At 42.2% G+C, this 20,531-nt stretch overlaps 1 protein-coding gene across 1 annotated transcript in view; it reads left to right on the top strand.

The window, feature by feature from the left end:
* The window catches only part of slc7a11 (solute carrier family 7 member 11), a 187,933-nt gene extending 168,592 nt beyond the window's left edge, over positions 1 to 19,341 (top strand). The window contains exon 12 of the mRNA XM_033020694.1: positions 18,891 to 19,341. Within this exon, the coding sequence (XP_032876585.1) occupies positions 18,891 to 18,955 (65 nt within the window). The 3' untranslated portion in view covers positions 18,956 to 19,341. The remainder of the gene's footprint in view (positions 1 to 18,890) is intronic.
* Positions 19,342 to 20,531: the final 1,190 nt, after the last annotated feature.

Genomic DNA, 20,531 nt, shown 5'->3' with positions numbered 1-20,531 from the left:
ACTCACTGACTCATGGCTTACTGGACTCACTCACTCACTCACTGACTCACGACTTTCTGGACTCACTGACTCATGGCTTTCTGGATTCATTCACTCACTGACTCATGGCTTTCTGGACTCAAGCATTCACTGACTAACGGCTTTCTGGACTCACGATAGCGATATAGGGTACCGTATTCACGCAAATTTAATTACAACGCAGACAAGATGAGAGTTTTCGTAATAGTATAGATTTTAATTTATACTTTATACGAGATACAGCGTGGAAACAGGCCCTTCGGCCCATCGAGTCCGTGTACACTAACAACCTACACACTAGGGACAATTTTCAATTTTACCGAAGCCAATTAACCTACAAACCTGTTAGTGTGGGAGGATACCCAGAGAAACTCATGCTGTCACAGGGAGAATGTACAAGCTCCGCACAGAAAGTATCGGTAGCCAGGATCAAACCCGGGCCATTGCCGCTGTAAAGCAACAAGTCTACCACTACGCCTCTGTGCCACCGTGCCACCCTAAATTCAGAATTATTAATACATACTGTCTGATCCGTTGAGATCTTCCAGTACATCCTTGTTTTATTTCATAATTAACCGTTGCTGAAATACAGTTTTGGAGTTTCACCTATGACTGAATAGGTGCTTGGAGTGAAAGGTTCTTTACTGCATAAATCCTGCCAAAACAAAAACAGAAGTGGTACCTCAATTTGTGCCATGATACAGACTGCATATACTGAAAAATCATAAATTATAAACTGAAAATTATAGAGATTCATCAGCATTCACAACGGTAATTTAATATCTTAGGTCGTCAAAACAAATTAATCGTGAAGTTCACTTTCAGATATTTACCTGTGTACTTTCAGTTATTGGGTATTTCTGCTCACTGCCACAATGATCGATAATTCATAAGTATTAAACAAAAAGCAATTTTCGCATCTGTGTATGTTGAGCTACTCAGGCAAAAATATTGAATTAACTTTCTAAAACTCTTTTGTGTATACGGGGAAAAATATTTATCCAAAATTTAAAAGGAATAGAGGAAGCAATCACAACACTCCAGGAGCCACATAATGAACAACAATTCGGAAGATTTAGGAGAAAAATTATTATCAGTGAATAATTACTAAGAGTTGCTTGAGTTAACAATCACCAGAATGCTTCCCAGTCTCCTATTTGGTTTTCATTATTGGGCAGTCGAAAGATGAATAGGTCCTGCCAATAATTCTTCATCAATTCCTAAACAACCAGCTCCCATCTTCATCACTATTCTGGAAGCAAGGTGGGTGAAGATCATTGTGTTTCCTGGATAGAACATAGGTACCAACGACATAGGTAAAAAAAGAGAAGAGGTCCTGAAAGAAGAATTTAGGGAGTTAGGTAGAGAGTTAAGGAGAAGGACTGGAAAGGTAACAATCTCAGGATTACTGCCTGTGCCACGCGACAGTGAGAGTAGGAATGGAGCGAGGTGGAGGATAAATGCGTGGATGAGGGACTGGTGCAGTGGGTATGGATTCAAGTTTCTGGATCATTGGGACCTCTTTTGGGGAAGGTGCGACCTGTACAGAAAGGACGGGTTGCACTTGAACTCAAGGGGGACCAATATCCTGGCGGGGAGATTTGCAAAGGCTACTGGGGAGACTTTAAACTAGTATGGTTGGGGGGAGGGACTCAAATTGGGAAAGCTAGCAGTCAGTGTGTGAAGCAGGGGGCAGAGAATGGTAGCACTCTGACCCAAAATGTAGGGGAGAGAGAAGAAAAAGAAAAAAATCAGAGAATAAGAGAGGGTGGGTTTCTTAAATGTGTATATTTTAATGCTAGGAGCATTGTAAGAAAAGTGGATGAACTTAGAGCCTGGATTGACACCTGGAAGTATGATGTTGTGGCGATCAGTGAAACATGGTTGCAGGAGGGCTGTGATTGGAAACTAAATATTCCAGGATTTCGTTGCTTCAGGTGTGATAGAATTGGAGGGGCAAGAGGTGGAGGTGTTGCATTGCTTATCAGGGAAGATATTACAGCAGTGCTTTGGCAGGATAGATTAGAGGGCTCGTCTAGGGAGGCTATTTGGGTGGAACTGAGAAATGGGAAAGGGGTAGCAACACTTATAGGGGTGTATTATAGACCGCCAAATGGGGAGCGAGAATTGGAAGAGCAAATATGTAAGGAGATTGCAGATATTAGTAGTAAGCACAAGGTAGTGATTGTGGGAGATTTCAATTTTCCACACATAGACTGGGAAACACATTCTGTAAATGGGCTGGATGGGTTGGAGTTTGTAAAATGTGTGCAGGATAGTTTTTTGCAACAATACATAGAAGTGCCTACTAGAGAAGGGGCGGTACTGGACCTCCTGTTAGGAAATGAGATGGGTCAGGTGGCAGAGGTATGCGTTGGGGAACAGTTCGGGTCCAGTGATCACAATACCATTAGTTTCAATATAATTATGGAGAGGGACAAAACTGGACCTAGGGTTGAGATTTTTGATTGGAGAAAGGCTAACTTTGAGGAGATGCGAAAGGATTTAAAAGGAGTAAATTGGGACAGTTTGTTTTATGGGAAAGATGTGGAAGAGAAATGGAGTACATTTAAAGGTGAAATTTTAAGAGTACAGAATCTTTATGTCCCTGTTCGGTTGAAAGGAAATCGTAAAAATTGTAAAGAGCAATGGTTTTCAAGGGAAATTGGACACTTGGTTCGGAAAAAGAGGGATATCTACAATAGTTATAGGCAGCATGGAGTAAATGAGGTGCTTGAGGAGTATAAAGAATGTAAAAAGAATCTTAAGAAAGAAATTAGAAAAGCTAAAAGAAGATATGAGGTTGCTTTGGCAAGTAAGGTAAAAGTAAATCCGAAGGGTTTCTACCGCTATATTAATAGCAAAAGGATAACGAGGGATAAAATTGGTCCATTAGAGAGTCAGAGTGGCCAACTATCTGCAGAGCCAAAAGAGATGGGGGAGATATTGAACAGTTTCTTTTCTTCGGTATTCACCAAGGAGAAGGATATTGAATTATGTGAGGTAAGGGAAACAAGTAGAGTAGCTATGGAAACTATGAGGATCAAAGAAGAGGAAGTACTGACACTTTTGAGAAATATAAAAGTGGATAAGTCTCCAGGTCCGGACAGGATATTCCCTAGGACATTGAGGGAAGTTAGTGTAGAAATAGCAGGGGCTATGGCAGAAATATTTCAAATGTCATTAGAAACGGGAATAGTGCCGGAGGATTGGCGTACTGCGCATGTTGTTCCATTGTTTAAAAAGGGGTCTAAGAGTAAACCTAGCAATTATAGACCTATTAGTTTGACGTCAGTGGTGGGCAAATTAATGGAAAGAATACTTAGAGATAATATATATAAGCATCTGGATAAACAGGGTCTGATTAGGAACAGTCAACATGGATTTGTGCCTGGAAGGTCATGTTTAACTAATCTTCTTGAATTTTTTGAAGATGTTACTCGGGAAATTGATGAGGGTAAAGCAGTGGATGTTGTGTATATGGACTTCAGTAAGGCCTTTGACAAGGTTCCTCATGGAAGGTTGGTTAAGAAGGTTCAATGGTTGGGTATTAATGGTGGAGTAGCAAGATGGATTCAACAGTGGCTGAATGGGAGATGCCAGAGAGTAATGGTGGATGGTTGTTTGTCAGGTTGGAGGCCAGTGACGAATGGGGTGCCACAGGGATCTGTGTTGGGTCCACTGTTGTTTGTCATGTACATCAATGATCTGGACGATGGTGTGGTAAATTGGATTAGTAAGTATGCAGATGATACTAAGATAGGTGGGGTTGCGGGTAATGAAGAAGAGTTTCAAAGTCTACAGAGAGATTTATGCCAGTTGGAAGAGTGGGCTGAAAGATGGCAGATGGAGTTTAATGCTGATAAGTGTGAGGTGCTACATCTTGGCAGGACAAATCAAAATAGGACGTACATGATAAATGGTAGGGAATTGAAGAATGTAGGTGAACAGAGGGATCTGGGAATAACTGTGCACAGTTCCATGAAAGTGGAATCTCATGTAGATAGGGTGGTAAAGAAAGCTTTTGGTGTGCTGGCCTTTATAAATCAGAGCATTGAGTATAGAAGTTGGGATGTAATGTTAAAATTGTACAAGGCATTGGTGAGGCCAATTCTAGAGTATGGTGTACAATTTTGGTCGCCTAATTATAGGAAGGATGTCAACAAAATAGAGAGAGTACAGAGGAGATTTACTAGAATGTTGCCTGGGTTTCAGCAACTAAGTTACAGAGAAAGGTTGAACAAGTTAGGGCTTTATTCTTTGGAGCGCAGAAGGTTAAGGGGGGACTTGATAGAGGTTTTTAAAATGATGAGAGGGATAGACAGAGTTGACGTGGAAAAGCTTTTCCCACTGAGAGTAGGGAAGATTCAAACAAGGGGACATGACTTGAGAATTAAGGGACTGAAGTTTAGGGGTAACATGAGGGGGAACTTCTTTACTCAGAGAGTGGTAGCTGTGTGGAATGAGCTTCCAGTGAAGGTGGTGGAGGCAGGTTCGTTTTTATCATTTAAAAATAAATTGGATAGTTATATGGATGGGAAAGGAATGGAGGGTTATGGTCTGAGCGCAGGTATATGGGACTAGGGGAGATTATGTGTTCGGCACGGACTAGAGGGGTCGAGATGGCCTGTTTCCGTGCTGTAATTGTCATATGGTTTTCATGAATCACCGCATGGCAGCAAAAAAAGCAAATAGCAAATTAGATTAATACCCAAATAATCTTTAAAAAATGTTGGTACATACATAAATGTTGATAGATCCAATTTGAGATCCATCATGTTGGAGTCATAAAGTCATACAGCACAGAACAGGCTTTTCATCCCAATTTGTCTGTACTGATCAAGATGTCCCATCCAAGCTAGTGCCATTTGCCAGTGTTTGGCTGATATCCCTCTCAACCTTTTTTATACATGTACCTGTCCAAGTGGCTTCGTAAAATGTTTTGAAAATCCTACGTGAAATGTTTTCACTCAGATTCAGTTCAGTTTATTTTCAACTCTTTTGGCACGCTGGCCTTTATCGGTAAGGGCATTCAGTATAGAAGAAGGGACGAAAACCTCAACAGGTTCCGGCAGCATCTGTGGAAGAAAATGGATTGCTGACCTTCCAGGTGAGGTACTTTCTTCTCATTGAACAGCCTGACTCGTCAGTCTGAAGAAAGGTAATGCCTGAAAGATTACGGAAGACGTAAACCAGGTCCAGGTGAGCCAGAAGGAGATTGTGGGAACCTTCGTCCCGATGAGTGGAATGGGAATGGATGAACTCAGATGAGTTCTGGAGTGCAGAAGGTTAAGGGGGGACTTGATAGAGGTCTTTAAAATGATGAGAGGGATAGACAGAGTTGATGTGGACAAGCTTTTCCCTTTGAGAATAGGGAAGATTCAAACAAGAGGACATGACTTCAGAATTAAGGGACAGAAGTTTAGGGGTAACATGAGGGAGAACTTCTTTACTCAGAGAGTGGTAGCGGTGTGGAATGAGCTTCCAGTGGAAGTGGTGGAGACAGGTTCGTTGGTATCATTTAAAAATAAATTGGATAGGCATATGGATGAGAAGGGAATGGAGGGTTATGGTATGAGTGCAGGCAGGTGGGACTAAGGGTAAAAAGTTGTTCGGCACGGACCTGTAGGGCCGAGATGGCCTGTTTCTGTGCTATAATTGTTATATGGTTGTTATATGGTTATATTAGCAGGGTGGCATGGTGACACAGCTGTAGAGATTCTGCCTTACAGCACCAGAGACCGGGTTCAATACGAACTACAGGTGCTGTCTGTACGGAGTTTGTTTGTTCTCCCCATAACCTGCGTGGGTTTTCTCTGGGAGCTCCGGTTTCCTGCCACACTCCAAAGCCGCACAGGTTTGTAGGTTAATTAACGTAGTAAAATAGTAAGATTAAACGAGAACTTACCAGTTTGAAGTTTGATCTGTATTTTATGAGGAGGAACGTTGAGGGAATACGTGAAGAACCCGCTTCCAACGCATGCGTGCCATTCTTCAAAGCAGCGGTGTGAGGTCACAGAAACTATAATGACCTAACATAGTAAGATTATCAAAGAGATACCAGTTTTGATATGATCATAGGAGGGTGGGAGCGGAGGGCACGTATTCCCTCAACGTTCCTCCTCATAAAATACAGATCAAACTTCAAACTGGTAAGTTCTCGTTTAATCTTACTATTTTACTTCGGAGTCACGTGAGTGACTACGTGAAGATTTCAAAGCTCTGTGACCTCATGCCGTGGAACGAGTCCATGCTTCACAACTGCCTTGGGTATCGGGAGAGAGTATCATTAGCAATTTTAGACACACTTATACAAAGACTTGTGTGATATAACGAGAAAATACATTTATTAATTGAAATCATAGCCCTGTAACCCTTCGGGCAAATTATAATATTGAACGTAAAATGCTTTCCGAAAATGATGATGGCTCCAAAAAACTGGTTTATTATAAAACCTTTGGAAAGTCCTTTCGGATGACCATCCTGCTATTCTGAGGATTTGGTCCGTGGGTACCTCAGAATTTTTGCTGCGGATTTTGCTGCAGCCCTGGTGGAATGAGAATTAAAACCATTAGTGTTTATTCCTGCCATCTTTAGGACACATTTGAGCCACCTTGAGATAGTTTGGGTCGTGACCCTTTTGTGCGGTTTCTTGTAAGAAATTAACAAAGCCATTTCCTGACCTCGAATGCTCTTAGTATATTCCATGTATAATTGGATATGTCTTGCTATACACAGACGTTCGTCATATGGATATGCCATAAATTCAATCACTTGACCCGATGAACCTGGTCTGTTTGTTTTATTAACTCATGTATGACAAACACCAGTTTCTCTCGTGAGATGATCAAGGAGTCCAGGCTCAGTTTGCTTAATGACTGGACTCGTTGTGCAGTAACTAACGCCATGAGCATAACCATCTTCATGGTCAGCTTCTGCAGTGAAAATGCTGTTTATGGGCTACCAGCTCCTCAGCATGTTTAAAACGACACCCACATCCCAGATTTTGGAGTACCTGGTTTTAGGGGGATTTGCATTGAATATGCCCCTCATAAGTTTTGTTACCAGGGGGTGCGTTCCCACCGTGTGCCGCTCCGTTCCTTGCGATAGGTAATTGGAGAGTGCACTTCTGGCACTATTGATGGCACTGTAGCCCAATCGTTTATCATAATGGAGGTTTGTTAAGAATTCCAATATGGCCGGAATATTCTTGGCCCTTTGGTCTAGGTTGTTGTCAAAGCAGTATATGCCCCTTTTCTTGATGTGTCCGAGGTACTGCTTCCGTGTTGACAGTCTTTGTGCGGATGTGATGAGATTCATCTTCCTGTCTGACAGCCCCATGCCGTGTAGTGGGTCTTTCAGACTCTACAAATCAACAAATCCATAGTCTTATGGCATGGGTGACTGCCCCCCTCCAGTTACTGGATGAATTAATAAATTCGGGCTATGTCCAATAATGGAACATGGTTCTAACACCATCCCCTGTATGACCGAATACCACGGTTGAGTAGGCCAATCGGGTACTATGAGAATCCCAGATGCCGAATATTGTTGAATTTTTCTTTTGTACCCGATTGATGAGGCAGAATGGGGGAAAAGCATAAAAAACGCCATTTCCCCCAATGCAGTGAGAAAGCATCTGTAGCTTCTGCCCCAGGGTCTGGTTCCCAGTACACATACCTTGGTAATTGGTGATTCAACCTGGACGCAAAAATATCAATATCTGGTCTACCATATTTTGCTGTAATTTCAGCAAATACATTTATTTAACATCCATTCCGTGTTTTCATTAAATTTGCGTGACCTGGTGTCTGCCACTGAATTTAGCTTACCTTTATGTTGCCGATATCCAAATGTTTCTTTGGATACACCATTTTGTAATACCATAGACAAGTTGTCAATAATGATGGGGTTGGAGCAATACCTAATGCTATGTTCCCACCACTGTAGTTCAATTATAGCTTCCGTAGGCAGCTCCATAGGTCTATCAAAATGACCTTCGTTAAATTTGAGTGCTCTAATTTTTGCTCTTTGCAAATTTTGATAATGTAATGGCCCAAAATGTGTGGCTGGGAATGTAGCCACAATCTTCCCAATTATCCGGCCTACCCGTCTAATGGTGGGTCTGTTGGTGTTAAGAAGCTCGCTGCAATCCTCCTGTAGGGCTGCGGCTTATTGGTAAAGTTACTAACATATTGACCGTGTTAATGGTGAATCCTAGATAATCCATATTCGTTTCTGGTATCAATTTACACTTAACTACCGTCTGTGTTCCCCTTTGATGGGTACTGTATAGTATGCATCTTTTAAGTCAATGCTTGTCATATAGAAACCAGCTGATACTAATTCTTTAGCAGTGATAAAGGTATCCATCTTAAAATGAACATATTGAACTAATGTGTTTAGGGTTGAAAGGTCAATGATAATCCTCCAACCCCCATCTTTTTTATTTTTAATAAATATGTTTGATACAAATTTTAATTGTTCATGAGTAGTATGCTCAATCACACCTTTTGTATACAATCGTTGTAGCTCCATGTGGGCTTTAGATTGTTCGGTTTTTGTAAGGACAAAATGCCTTTCTGGTGTATGTTGTACTGGGGGGTTATTGGGATGAGTAAATTCTATCAGATAACCCTGAATACTGCTTAGAACATACGAGTCTGTAGTGATTTTACACCATTCGTCACTGTAGTATTGCAACCTCCCTCCCACCGTCGTGGGTCCCTTTTTTACAAAAGAACCACACCCACCTACCTCCATGGTTACTGGTGGTTGTATTATTTTCTTTGTTTTTTGAAAAAAAAAGGGGGTTTTGTTTTTATTCGTGTTCGTGGTTGTACTGGAGGTTTAGGCTTCCGCATCTTCCAGGGTGGCCGTCCCTGGCCATACCCTAAAAGAAGGCGGCTGCAGGTTATATTGGGTTCTGGCACTGCCACTGATATAAGCCACACTTTTCGGTCTTCCATGTGGCTGGTACCGTGATCCAAAATAAGCCTTTGCGCTGGTTTTGATGAGCCCCAGTGTCTTGGCTTCCCCAAACAAAAGGGTTGGGGTTTTAACGGCTCTTTGTTTGCAAATTGTTGCATATTTAGGATCCAGTGCTGGCTGAATAGACGCCCTCCGCATGCTATTCAGCTCATATTGTACATTACAGAACAGGGCTAGTACGTCTTGGTGGCTTTTAGTCTCTGTTTTGTCCAGGGTGCGGATGTGAGCTGTGATCCCTGCCGTAAGCCCCTTTAAGGCTTTCTGGATTTTGAGATCATGGTTCCTGATGTCCTTCCCCATATGCTTCCAAATGCATTGGTTGACACTGGGGATTTGTAATGCATCACAGTTACCAGGTGGCAGATGTCTGGCCAGTGTCTCTGTGAGTATTTGTTGTTGGAGTTGATGGCCAGACATGTAGTTAATACTGGCTGCCATCCTGGAATCCAAGTCTGCCCCTGTTTGACTTGGTTTGAAGTGATCAGCCACCATGTCCAGCAGTGTATGTTTTTCTGCAGATTCAGGATCATGGGAAGCTGTGTGATCAGGGTCTGGCCCATCAGGGTCCTGCCCACTCTCCTCCGAAGAGGTCGAGATTTCAGGGGTCCCTCACGGGGTACCCATATGGGGCTTGTCTGCCCACTGTGGCTAGTCTCCACATTCATGGGACTGCCACTGTGAAGGAGCTCCTCCAGCAGCTCCTTTAGACGGTGAGCTGCACTTGCTATTTTTGGCTGCTCCCATGTTTGCAGCCTTTCAGCAGTGTGCTGCTCTTTGTATCCCAGCTGTTCCCGTCCCCGGTACTCACAGGGCGTCCCCGGTACTCACGGGTGCTGGTTTGCGGGCTTTCCTCGTCCCGCCGCTGGCCACATCGGTCCTGACTGTCGGTCCACGTCTGTTCCCGGTCAGCTGTTTCTCCTGGCTGCTCCGTATGCAGCCACTCATAGCGGGTTTGTTCCGTCTGCCGCACCCGTTCAGCCCTGGTCCGATATTGATACGGGCTGGTCGCCCGCTGCTGCTCCAAGTCGGGCTCTTCTAGATGGTGCGTTTTTGTTTGAACTTTGCCTCCCGGCCAGTGAGTAAGTATCGTCGGTGCCAGAATGATTTCTGGCACAGCTGATTCCTCTACCGAGGCCTCTAGAGCCGACGGCTGCTGTCTCTGCCGTTCATCCACGTTTACAACGCGTTTCTCGGGCAGCTTTTTTGCAGACCGCTTCCTTTTCACTCTGTCCATTTTTCTGTGAATAAAAATGCAGAGTCCTTACCTGCCTTTTGCTGGTCCTTTTTCCCTTCTCCCGTTACTGGTGGATGTCCTCCACCCTTCTGTTGACTCGTGCAATGCGTGTAGCGATATGGCACGCATGCGTTGGAAGCGGGTTCTTCACGTAGTCACTCACGTGACTCCGAAGTAAAATTGTAAATTGCCCCAAGTGTTTGTAGGATAGTGTTGGTGCACAAGGATCAGTGGTCAGCATGGACTTGTTGGGCCAAAGGGCCTGTTTCAACACTATCCCTAAACTAAGCTAAACTAAACTAAAAAAAATGTTGCTGCATAATCACCATGACCTGTAACATCATGGCATAAAACAAATCCTTCCATCTGCCATTCCCATTAAACTGTGGGTCAAACAGGAATGAGTAAAGAATATAGTCAGGTTTAGTTGGAACCACAGTGAGCACATCTAAAGCAGAGGGACTGAGCTGGCAATCAATGCTACCCACAGCAGAACTGCTGTGCTTCAGGCAATGCTAAGTTAATAACAAATAGTAAACGTTATAAAATAATAAAAAGCTGATAACAAATAGATCAGAGTAAGGATTGTCAATCTGCTACAAACAATCCAGAATAGTTGTAAAAAATTGAAAACTGTTGGGAGAAAGATGTTCCATGCAGATTCAAAGCCTAAATGATGGTGAAGTCTAACTCACGAGAGCGAAAGACAAAGCTAAACCCGAAACATCACCCATTCCTTCTCTCCAGCGATCCTGCCTGTTCTGCTGAGTTACTCCAGCACTTTGTTTCTATCTTCATTTCAACCAGCATCTGCAGTTCCTTCCTACACATTTTAAAGGATGGGTTTGAAAGGAAACCATGTAGAGCTGCACCCTCTCCACTCACACCACTCATGCAGCTGTCCAAAGTTCCAACTTTATTATGTTTCACCCACAAACCCAAGACTTAAAGGCAACAAGAGAAAGATACAAAGAGAGAGACACATATTTTGGAGTAACTCAGCAGGTCAGGCAGCATCTCTGGGGAAAAGGATTGAGACTCTTCTTCAGACCAGGGGCGCCTGGAACGTCGACCCAATATCTCACCTATTCCTTCTCTCCAGAGATGCTGTCTGACCTGTTGAGTTACTCCAGCATTTTGTGTCTATCTTTTGGTTTGCTAATGAAGCAATGAATATGATCCAAAAGATGGTTATTACTGAATAATGGCAAACACAATTTCCAGTTTTTATTGCAGTCCCAAAGCACTTAGCACATCCTGACTAAACATTAAACAGGTCTACTCTGGTAAAAGAGATGCATTGCAGAGCAACAAATATTTTATGACTGATTATGCCTGGTGAAGAAACAACATTTGTTTGATTCAGCCTGTGCTCCCTTGGTCTGCAGTTACAATAAAGATAAAAATTTCCAACCTGACATTTAATCCATTGATACAAATCACCTCAGCGACATTGCTGTAAGGTTTTCCTCTCATGTGGGTCCAATACAGTTTACAAAGCATCACTCATACTGGAACAGCGCCTTTCTATTAAATGTTACCTCTCCTACTCCTGGAACATTTATTCAATAGCTGGGGAAATTTCTAATGAGCTGATTGACTGCCTTCCAGTCCATAGGTAATTTAGTAGCAGTGACAACTGAAGAGGAGGCAGTGAGCTGTGTAACTACATGTTGTATATTTGCATACAAAACACTCTTTCCCTGGGTAGGAAAGGACTGCAGATGCTGGTTTACACCAAACATAGACACAACATGCTGGAGTAACTCAGCAGGACAGGACGAGAAGGATCTTGATTCAAAGCGTCACCCATTCCTTCTCTCCTGAGATGCTGCCTGTCCCGCTGAGTTACTCCAGCATTTTGTGTCACCCTTTCCCTGGATGCAGCATCAGATACAGGGACACTGAGAGCCCTAAGATGTTTATCTTAGGGCTCTCAATAAGAATTATTATCCGATGGAGTCATTTCTCACTGCAAACCAGGCACTATCTACCCGAAAGAAAGCGTAGAGAATTGTGGACACAGCCCAGACCATTACACAAACCAACCTCCCTTCCATTGACTCCATCTACACCTCATGCTGCCTTATGGGCCTGTCCCACTTAGGCGACCTTTCAGTGGACTGCCGGCGACTGTCAACTGCTGGCAACTGGAACAGCGACTGTCAGAGTGGAACACACACAAACACTTCGCTTCCTTCACCAGCCTGTTATGCAGGCGGGGGACAGTTCAAGCGGGGGGAGCGTGTCTGAGTGAAATTCACACGGTGCAAAGCCAAGGTGATACAGACACAGACAGGAAGGTTGGTGCTGTAATTAAGATGGCTCACACAGTGTATGGTAAGTCCTTTAAAAGAGGGGGGAGAAGGAGTGGAGACAACTTTTAATAAGCCAGAGATCCATGGCTATGAAGCTCGGTGGACATTTAACGTTACCGGTCAGTTATCCTTGTTTCTGAAAACAACTGCTTACCTTTTTTTTCCCAATGAGCCAATTAAATTCAGCAGCCAGCCTATGAGAATCTACAACCTATGAGAATCTCCGAGAACCTTCGACCTCCTGGTGACCACGAGGACTTCCTGGCGACCCACTTACGTCACGAGAATTCTCGCTAATATCCATGGCGGCTTCATTCTAGTCGCCGCTAATTTTTCAATGTTGAAAAATTTGCAGTGACCATAATCAGGCCGCAATTAGTTCCCAGAATGCGAGAACTCCTCATGATCATGAAGGCGACTCACCGGCAACTACCCGCGAACATGTGGCAACTGCATAGTCTCCTGCAGTCGCCTAAAAAGTCGCCTAAGTGGGACAGGTCCATTAGCAAGGCCAGCAGCAGAATCAAGGACGAGTCGCACATCAGCCACGCCCTTTTCTCCCCTCTCCCATCAGGCAGAAGGTACAGAATTGTGAAAACGCACTCCAGATTCCAGGGACAGTTTCTTCTCAGCTGTTTACCCCATTGGAAACCCTCAGACTATCTTTGATCAGACTTTACTGGAATTTATTTTGAACTTTTATTTATTTTGAACATTATTCACATCATGCCCCTTATCGTGCATCTGTACACTGTGGATGGCTCGATCATAATCATGTATTATCTTTCCGCTGACTGGTTAGCATGCAACAAAAGCTTTTCACAGTACCTTGGTACGTGACAATAAACTAAACTCAATTCAACGGTATTTTTTTACAGTCTTCATTCTCAAATACTTGTCTTGTGTCTATTTAACTCAAATAAAAGTTTCAACAGTTACTGTTGGAAAGCACTCTAGATATTGTTAACCTTCCCTGTGAAAAATATACTCTACATCTTTGTTTTAGGGACATCTGAGTCACAGTCATCTGTAACTAATTCTTTCTATGGATCCACTTAGCTACCAATGATGAGATGCAGAGAAGCAGCCTTCCATTATAGCCAACTCAACCTTAGATATAGGTTCAACATAAACTTCTCGCTTATATTTAATAACAAAATTAGTGCAGCACACTAGCTATCTTGCTACATGTTTCAAGATCAATCTTTTATACCCCTGTTCTTGAACTTCAAAGAGCTATAGCGTTTAAAGAACAATTCACTTCACTTTTTTTTTCACTGAATGATTCTCTAGCTTTGACCTGTACCTGCCTAGATATTCCATTCAAACTTGGTTTTGTTTCTCTCAATAAGACTTCTGAATAATTTGATAGCAACCAGGCCGGATTTTGTTTATCTCATGAAATTGATTGAGTTTTTTAAATAATTAGCCAAGAAGCCCTATGAGGGCTGACTGATAGATGTGGTCTATACAGACTTCAATAAGGCCGAATGAGAAGGTTCCTCATGATAGACTGGAAGCTTAAATGTCATGGAATCCAGGGGGAGCTAGCTAATTAGATACATAATCCGTTTGATGGTGGGAGGTTGTTTTTCAGACTGGAGGCATAGCTGATGGCATAGCTCAGGGATTGGTGCTGGGCCCATTGCTGTTTGTCATTTATATCAACAACTTGCGTGAGGATGTACAAGGCATTGTTGGTACGTTTGCAGATGTCAGTAAAATAGGTGGTATCATAGACAGTGAAGAAATTTATCAACCATTACAGCAGGTGCCACCTCCTGCACCCATACACAACTGACTGACTTCATCCGCTTCAACACTAACTTCCTTCCGGCACTCAAATATACGCCTGGACCATTTCCGACACCTCCCTACAATTCCTTGACCTCACTATCTCCATCGCAGGTGATAGACTTCTGAACTATAAACCCACTGACTCCCATGGCTATCTTGACTACTCTTCCTCACACCCTGCTTCCTGTAAGGACTCCATCCCCTATTCCTAATTCCTCTGTCTACGCCCCAGGATGAGGTGCTCCCAGGAAGGGGTGTTCCACACCAGGGCATCGCAAATGTCCTCATTCTTCAGGGAACGGGGGTTCCCTTCTCCTACTATAGATGAGGCTCTCACCAGGGTCTCCTCCATACCCCGTAACACTGCTCTCTCTCCCCATCCCCCCACTCGCAACAAGGGCAGAGTCCCCCTGGTCCTCACCTTTCACCCCACTAGCCAGCACATACAACAAATAGTCCTCCGTCAGCTTCGCCACCTCCAACGTGACTCCACCACTTGCCACATCTTCCCATCTCCCCCCCTGTCTGCCATCCGCAAAGACCGCTCCCTCCATAACTCCCTTGTCAATTCTTCCCTTCCCTCCCGCACAACACATTCCCCGGGCACTTTCCCTTGCAACGGCAAGAGATGCTACACTTGTCGCTTTACCTCCCCCCTCGACTCCATTCAAGGACCTAAGCAGTCGTTCCAGGTGTGACAGAGGTTCACCTGCACCAGCTCCAACCTCATCTATTGCATCCGCTGCTCTAGATATCAGCTGATCTATATCGGTGAGACCAAGCGTAGGCTTGGCGATCGTTTCGCCGAACACTTCTGCTCGGTCCGCATTAACCAACCTGACCTCCCGGTGGCTCAGCACTTCAACTCCCCCTCCCATTCCATATCCGACCTCTCTGTCCTGGGCCTCCTCCATGGCCAGAGTGAGCAACACCGGAAATTGGAGGAACAGCACCTCATATTCCGCTTGGGGAGTCTGCATCCTGGTGGCATGAACATTGAATTCTCACAATTCTGTTAGCCCTTGCTGTCTCCTCCCCTTCCTACCTCGGGCTCCTCCTCCTCCTTTTTCCTTTCTTCTCCCCGCCTCCCCCCACCCCCCATCAGACTGAAGATAGGGTTTCGGCCCGAAACGTTGCCTATTTCCTTCGCTCCATAGATGCTGCTGCACCAGTTGAGTTTCTCCAGCATTTTTGTGTACCTAGGATCTTGATCAACTTGGTAAGTAGGCCGAGGAATGGCAAATTGAGTTTAATTCAGATAAGCGCAAGGAGTTGCATTTTGAGAGAGGGTAATATTTCCCAAGTCACAAGTAGACAGGATGGTGACGAAAGCTTTTAGTATGCTGGCCTTCATCATTAAGGGCACTTAGTATTGAAGTTAAAATATTATGTTATAGTTGTCATAACATAACCCAATGTCATGACCCAAGACATTGGTGAGGTCATACCTGTAGAATTATGTTTAGTTTCAGTCATCCTATACGAAAGAAGCATTAAGCTAGAAAGAGAGCAGAGACGACTTATAAGGATGTTGACATGATGAAGGACTGAATAAGAGGGAGAGGTTAGACAGGCTTGACATATATTTTTCGGAGAGTAGTAGACAAACGGGTGATCCTATAGAGGTACATAAAATCATAAGGGACAAAAAAGTTTTTAACAGGATAAGGAAATCAAGCACTCAAGGGCCTAGGTTTAATGTGAGAGGGGAAGGATTTGATAGGAGCCTCAACTTTTCCATGCAGAGAGTGGTGCATACATGAAAGCACCAGATGACATGGTTGAGGCGGGTGCAATAAAAACATTTAAAAGGCATTTGGACATGTACATGGATGGACGAGGTTTAGATAGATTAAGGGTCAAATGCAAAGGAGATTAGCTTAGATGGGGTATTTGGGTTGACATGGATGAGTTGGGCAGGAGAGCCCATTTCTGTGTTCTGTTATCCGCTGACTCTATGGCTTTGGGTCTGTACAAATTATTTTACAAAATGAAAAACAGATAAGGTTTTGTACAATTTCTTGAAGCTTACCAATACCTATATCTACCCAATCTCAAATAAATGTGAATAACACATTCTCTGTTCTTATCCTTACAACCTTTTGGTAAATTCTGGAACAACATGCCTCTTAATTTTGTATTGATTCTGTTGCATGAATGTTATTAATGATCCTCAGCAATGCACTTATACAAGATATATTGAATTATTTTTATTTATTCTGTTTGTAAACACACATTCATAGAATCTTGCAAAATGTAAGCTAGCTATTAATCTCCTGTATCTGTGCTAATTCAGTGAGAAAGTGTATCTTTTTTTTCCTATAATTATTTTTCTTTTCAGGAGAGTATATAATTACCTTTTGAAATGTAAGTTTGAAACAGTATTGACACTCCTATCAGACAGTATGTTCCAGATCACAAAAAATTGTGACACATTTCCCCGATATTTTTGTTTTTAAATATCAAAGTATTAGTCTTCATGGTGTAAAATGGTGCTATTGGATCAGATGCATTGATGAAGATTAATTTGACAAAACAATTCAATATGATGCAATTTACATTATTTCCCAGTCAAAGGTATCCTCAGTATTCCTCTCCTCCTCCTCTATCTGTGTACATTGGCCATTTGGTCTTCTTCCCCTTTACCTTGCTCTTCTTACATCAGACTATCTCCAAGTCTTCTGATATTTGACCTCCAGTTCTTCATCAATTAATCAAAATTTAGTCTTCTTCCATTCCATTGAATTTGGTTAATTTCCAGTCCCATTAAGTTTAACTTAAACTTCACTCTGTCTTTGCTTATTTTCAAAGTAAATGAGAGCCAGGTCACTATTTCCCAAGCGTTGTTCTATTTTCATATTGCTTAAATGTCCTACTTCATTACCAAAAACTAGATCTGGCACTGCTCCTGCCCTTGATTCAGTTTTTTAATGTAATGTAATGTAAAATTTAATATTGTTTCACATTTTCTGCCATTCATCTATCAATTTTAATATAGATTTACAGAATGTGTTTTTTAACAACTGCCAACAATCCTCACCAGTAATTTCTCTTCCACTAATAACCTGTGATATGTTCCTCCAATGAGAACAGATAGTTTTTAAATATTCTATCCAGATAAATTAGAGTCTGCATTTCGGTACATACATTGTGAATGTATTAGTAGCGGCATGTTAGAAAGGACAAAAGACACAAAGTGCTGGAGTAACTCAGCAAGTCGTGGAGCATTTCTGGAATATTGGTGACATTTTGTGTTGGGACCATTCTATGCAGAATGGTTGGTCCTCAGCAGAGGCCTTACCTTTGTACCTTTCAGCAGTTTTTTTGTGTCCTCACTGGAAGAGAATGTTTATTTGAAGCTTTAACCATATGGTTACCAAATAGTTCATGAATCACACTATTCATTGGCATTCATTATAATTTAAAATATTTATTTCATGACAATATTTCATAATTCATCGTAAAATAATCAGTACTGTGAAGACTTGCTTCTGCAAGAGGTTTCCGTGCTGTCTGAGGGCTATTTATGTGTGCAACAATCATGAAAGTGGGATCATGCAATTGAACATTAGTCACATGTATAGACCTCCAAGCAAAAAACATGGATGGAAAATTACGACTTTACGATCTAAATCTGGTTTTCTTTATTGAAAGTTTTTTTCAAAGAAATTGGATCACTTGCAACATCTACACAAGGTTAAAATTTGTAAATTATTAGGAACGTCAAAGATGATTATATTGGCATAAAATGGATAGCTTAGTTGAAATTGCAGCCAAATGGATTGTAGTTTATCACGAGAAACTCGGCAGGTCAATAATAAACTACAGAAGTAAAAAGCAAACACATTTCTGACACAACATTTTTTACAATTATTGTAGGAAAGAATTTAACAGAAATCAGAGGATTTCATCATGTGAAACGGATGTTTGCCGTAAAGTCAGTTTTTTTGTGAGTTATATCCATTCAGGTTATTTGCAACTGCTTATTTTTCTGAAAGATGATCTCTGATAAAATGTTTTAAATGTTCTCCCATTGACAAGAGGATGAGTTATGGTGATACCCTTTGGTTAAGTGGTTAATATTTAGGAAAGGAACATATTTATTCCTATCTATTCCTATTTGTGGATTCAATCCCTCTTCTAGATGGAAACGTAGCATTTCTTGATTTGAGCGTGTTCCTAATTTAATGAGATCCACATGCATAAACATAAGGATAATGGATCATAGCACACTCATTATTGATGAAAATTTGCATGGCTTTGACCACAAATGTGACAAAATGTCGATTCCCTGGAATAAAACTGTAAATAATAGAAATGTGTGATAGTTTAGTTAGCACAAAGAAATGTGCAGCTTGACAGTATTATTCTGCTAATGAAAAACCAGCTCTGAAATTTTAAGTTACCTTTTAGTTGGAGATATATTAACTGCTGCGCATATTTAAAATTATTATCCTTTGATCTCAGAGTCTCTTTTATTCCCGGTGAACAAATTGTCTGCGGATTTTGTAAGCTTTCGTTTTCTGTTGCAGGTTCAATGACTAGGACTCTCCAGATCATCCTGGAGGTTGTGCCATCTGAACAACATAAAGACTGAGGAGGTCCTTTGGTGGGCAAGCTGCAGAGTGTTTTGAATACTGAGACTGCAGACATCAACAAAATGGCAGTCTTTCCAACAAAGCCATTCACTTGAATCCTAAATCTTCTCCAAAGTTTCATCAAATGATCGGGATCTTTTGTGGCCCAGAAATCATGTGCTGGGGAGTTCTCCTTGTCCCTTGCCAGTTGTGTACAGTTCTTTATGCCATTTCTCTCAGGGGTGGGTTTGATCTAGTTGTGATCTTACAGCAAAATTATGGCAAGAAATTAGGAAAACCAAACCATCACACCCATCCACAATCCCCATAACGAACTGAAAACTGGTATTTATTAATATGGTCTAATTTTTATAGAAGCATAAAATTAAAGTTTGTACAAAAACCAACACAGCTATGCTGGTGATGTGGATGCGCTTAATATACATATAGACTATGTGATCACATACTATTGATACTTCTCTAAAGGCCTTACTAAGACATGCATTGATGTGTCTCAATCATAAACTTGATTATATTTATGACATGAGCTGCTGGGATTATTGTGATGATCATAGAAACATAGAAACATAGAAATTAGGTGCAGGAGTAGGCCATTCGGCCCTTCGAGCCTGCACCGCCATTCAATATGATCATGGCTGATCATCCAACTCAGTATCCCGTACCTGCCTTCTCGCCATACCCTCTGATCCCCTTAGCCACAAGGGCCACATCTAACTCCCTCTTAAATATAGCCAATGAACTGGCCTCGACTACCCTCTGTGGCAGAGAGTTCCAGAGATTCACCACTCTCTGTGTGAAAAAAGTTCTTCTCATCTCGGTTTTAAAGGATTTCCCCCTTATCCTTAAGCTGTGACCCCTTGTCCTGGACTTCCCCAACATCGGGAGCAATCTTCCTGCATCTAGCCTGTCCAACCCCTTAAGAATTTTGTAAGTTTCTATAAGATCCCCTCTCAGAATCAATTTTTGCTAATATTTGCCTTTAAGAAAACTTTAAACTTTCATATTTCAGTTAAATTACAAACTTTCTCTCTGTAGGAACCTCTGTTATTTTGGCAGAAATTGCACTTTCTGGCACTGAATTCTGGAGATGACATTACCAGTTCCCACTGATAACAAATGACACTCGCAGGAGCCCAAAATGGAAATGGACAATCATTGGATACTGTTTGCACAAACAGCTATATGTAATATTTTCCAAGGAAGTTCCTACAGCTTCCCACCAGAGGAACTGCCACAGAATTACAGGGCCTTTATGTTAGCTTGTTAAGCGCACATATTGCTAATGGAATGATCTGCTCTTCAAACTGCACTGTGAGTCACTGCTTTTCAAATAATTATAGGTCCACTGGAAAGTCCTGTCTTTGCTGCTTGAGTGGAGTAAAACTGATCCTCAACTGTGCCAGATGCCTTGATTCCACATCAGTGGGCTGATCTACACTCCATTCAGCTTTTGTTCTGTTGACTTCAAATTTTTTAGCCCAATGCACTCAGTGTATTATCCCTCAAAGGTAGACAAAAAAGCTGGAGAAACTCAGCGGGTGAGGCAGCACCTATGGAGCGAATGAATAGGTGACA

This window comes from Amblyraja radiata, chromosome 1 (genome assembly GCF_010909765.2).
Source record: "Amblyraja radiata isolate CabotCenter1 chromosome 1, sAmbRad1.1.pri, whole genome shotgun sequence".
NCBI classification, from domain to species: Eukaryota; Metazoa; Chordata; class Chondrichthyes; order Rajiformes; family Rajidae; genus Amblyraja; species Amblyraja radiata.
The sequence above is the reverse complement of the archived record's forward strand: the minus strand, read 5'-3'. Positions and strand labels throughout refer to the sequence as shown.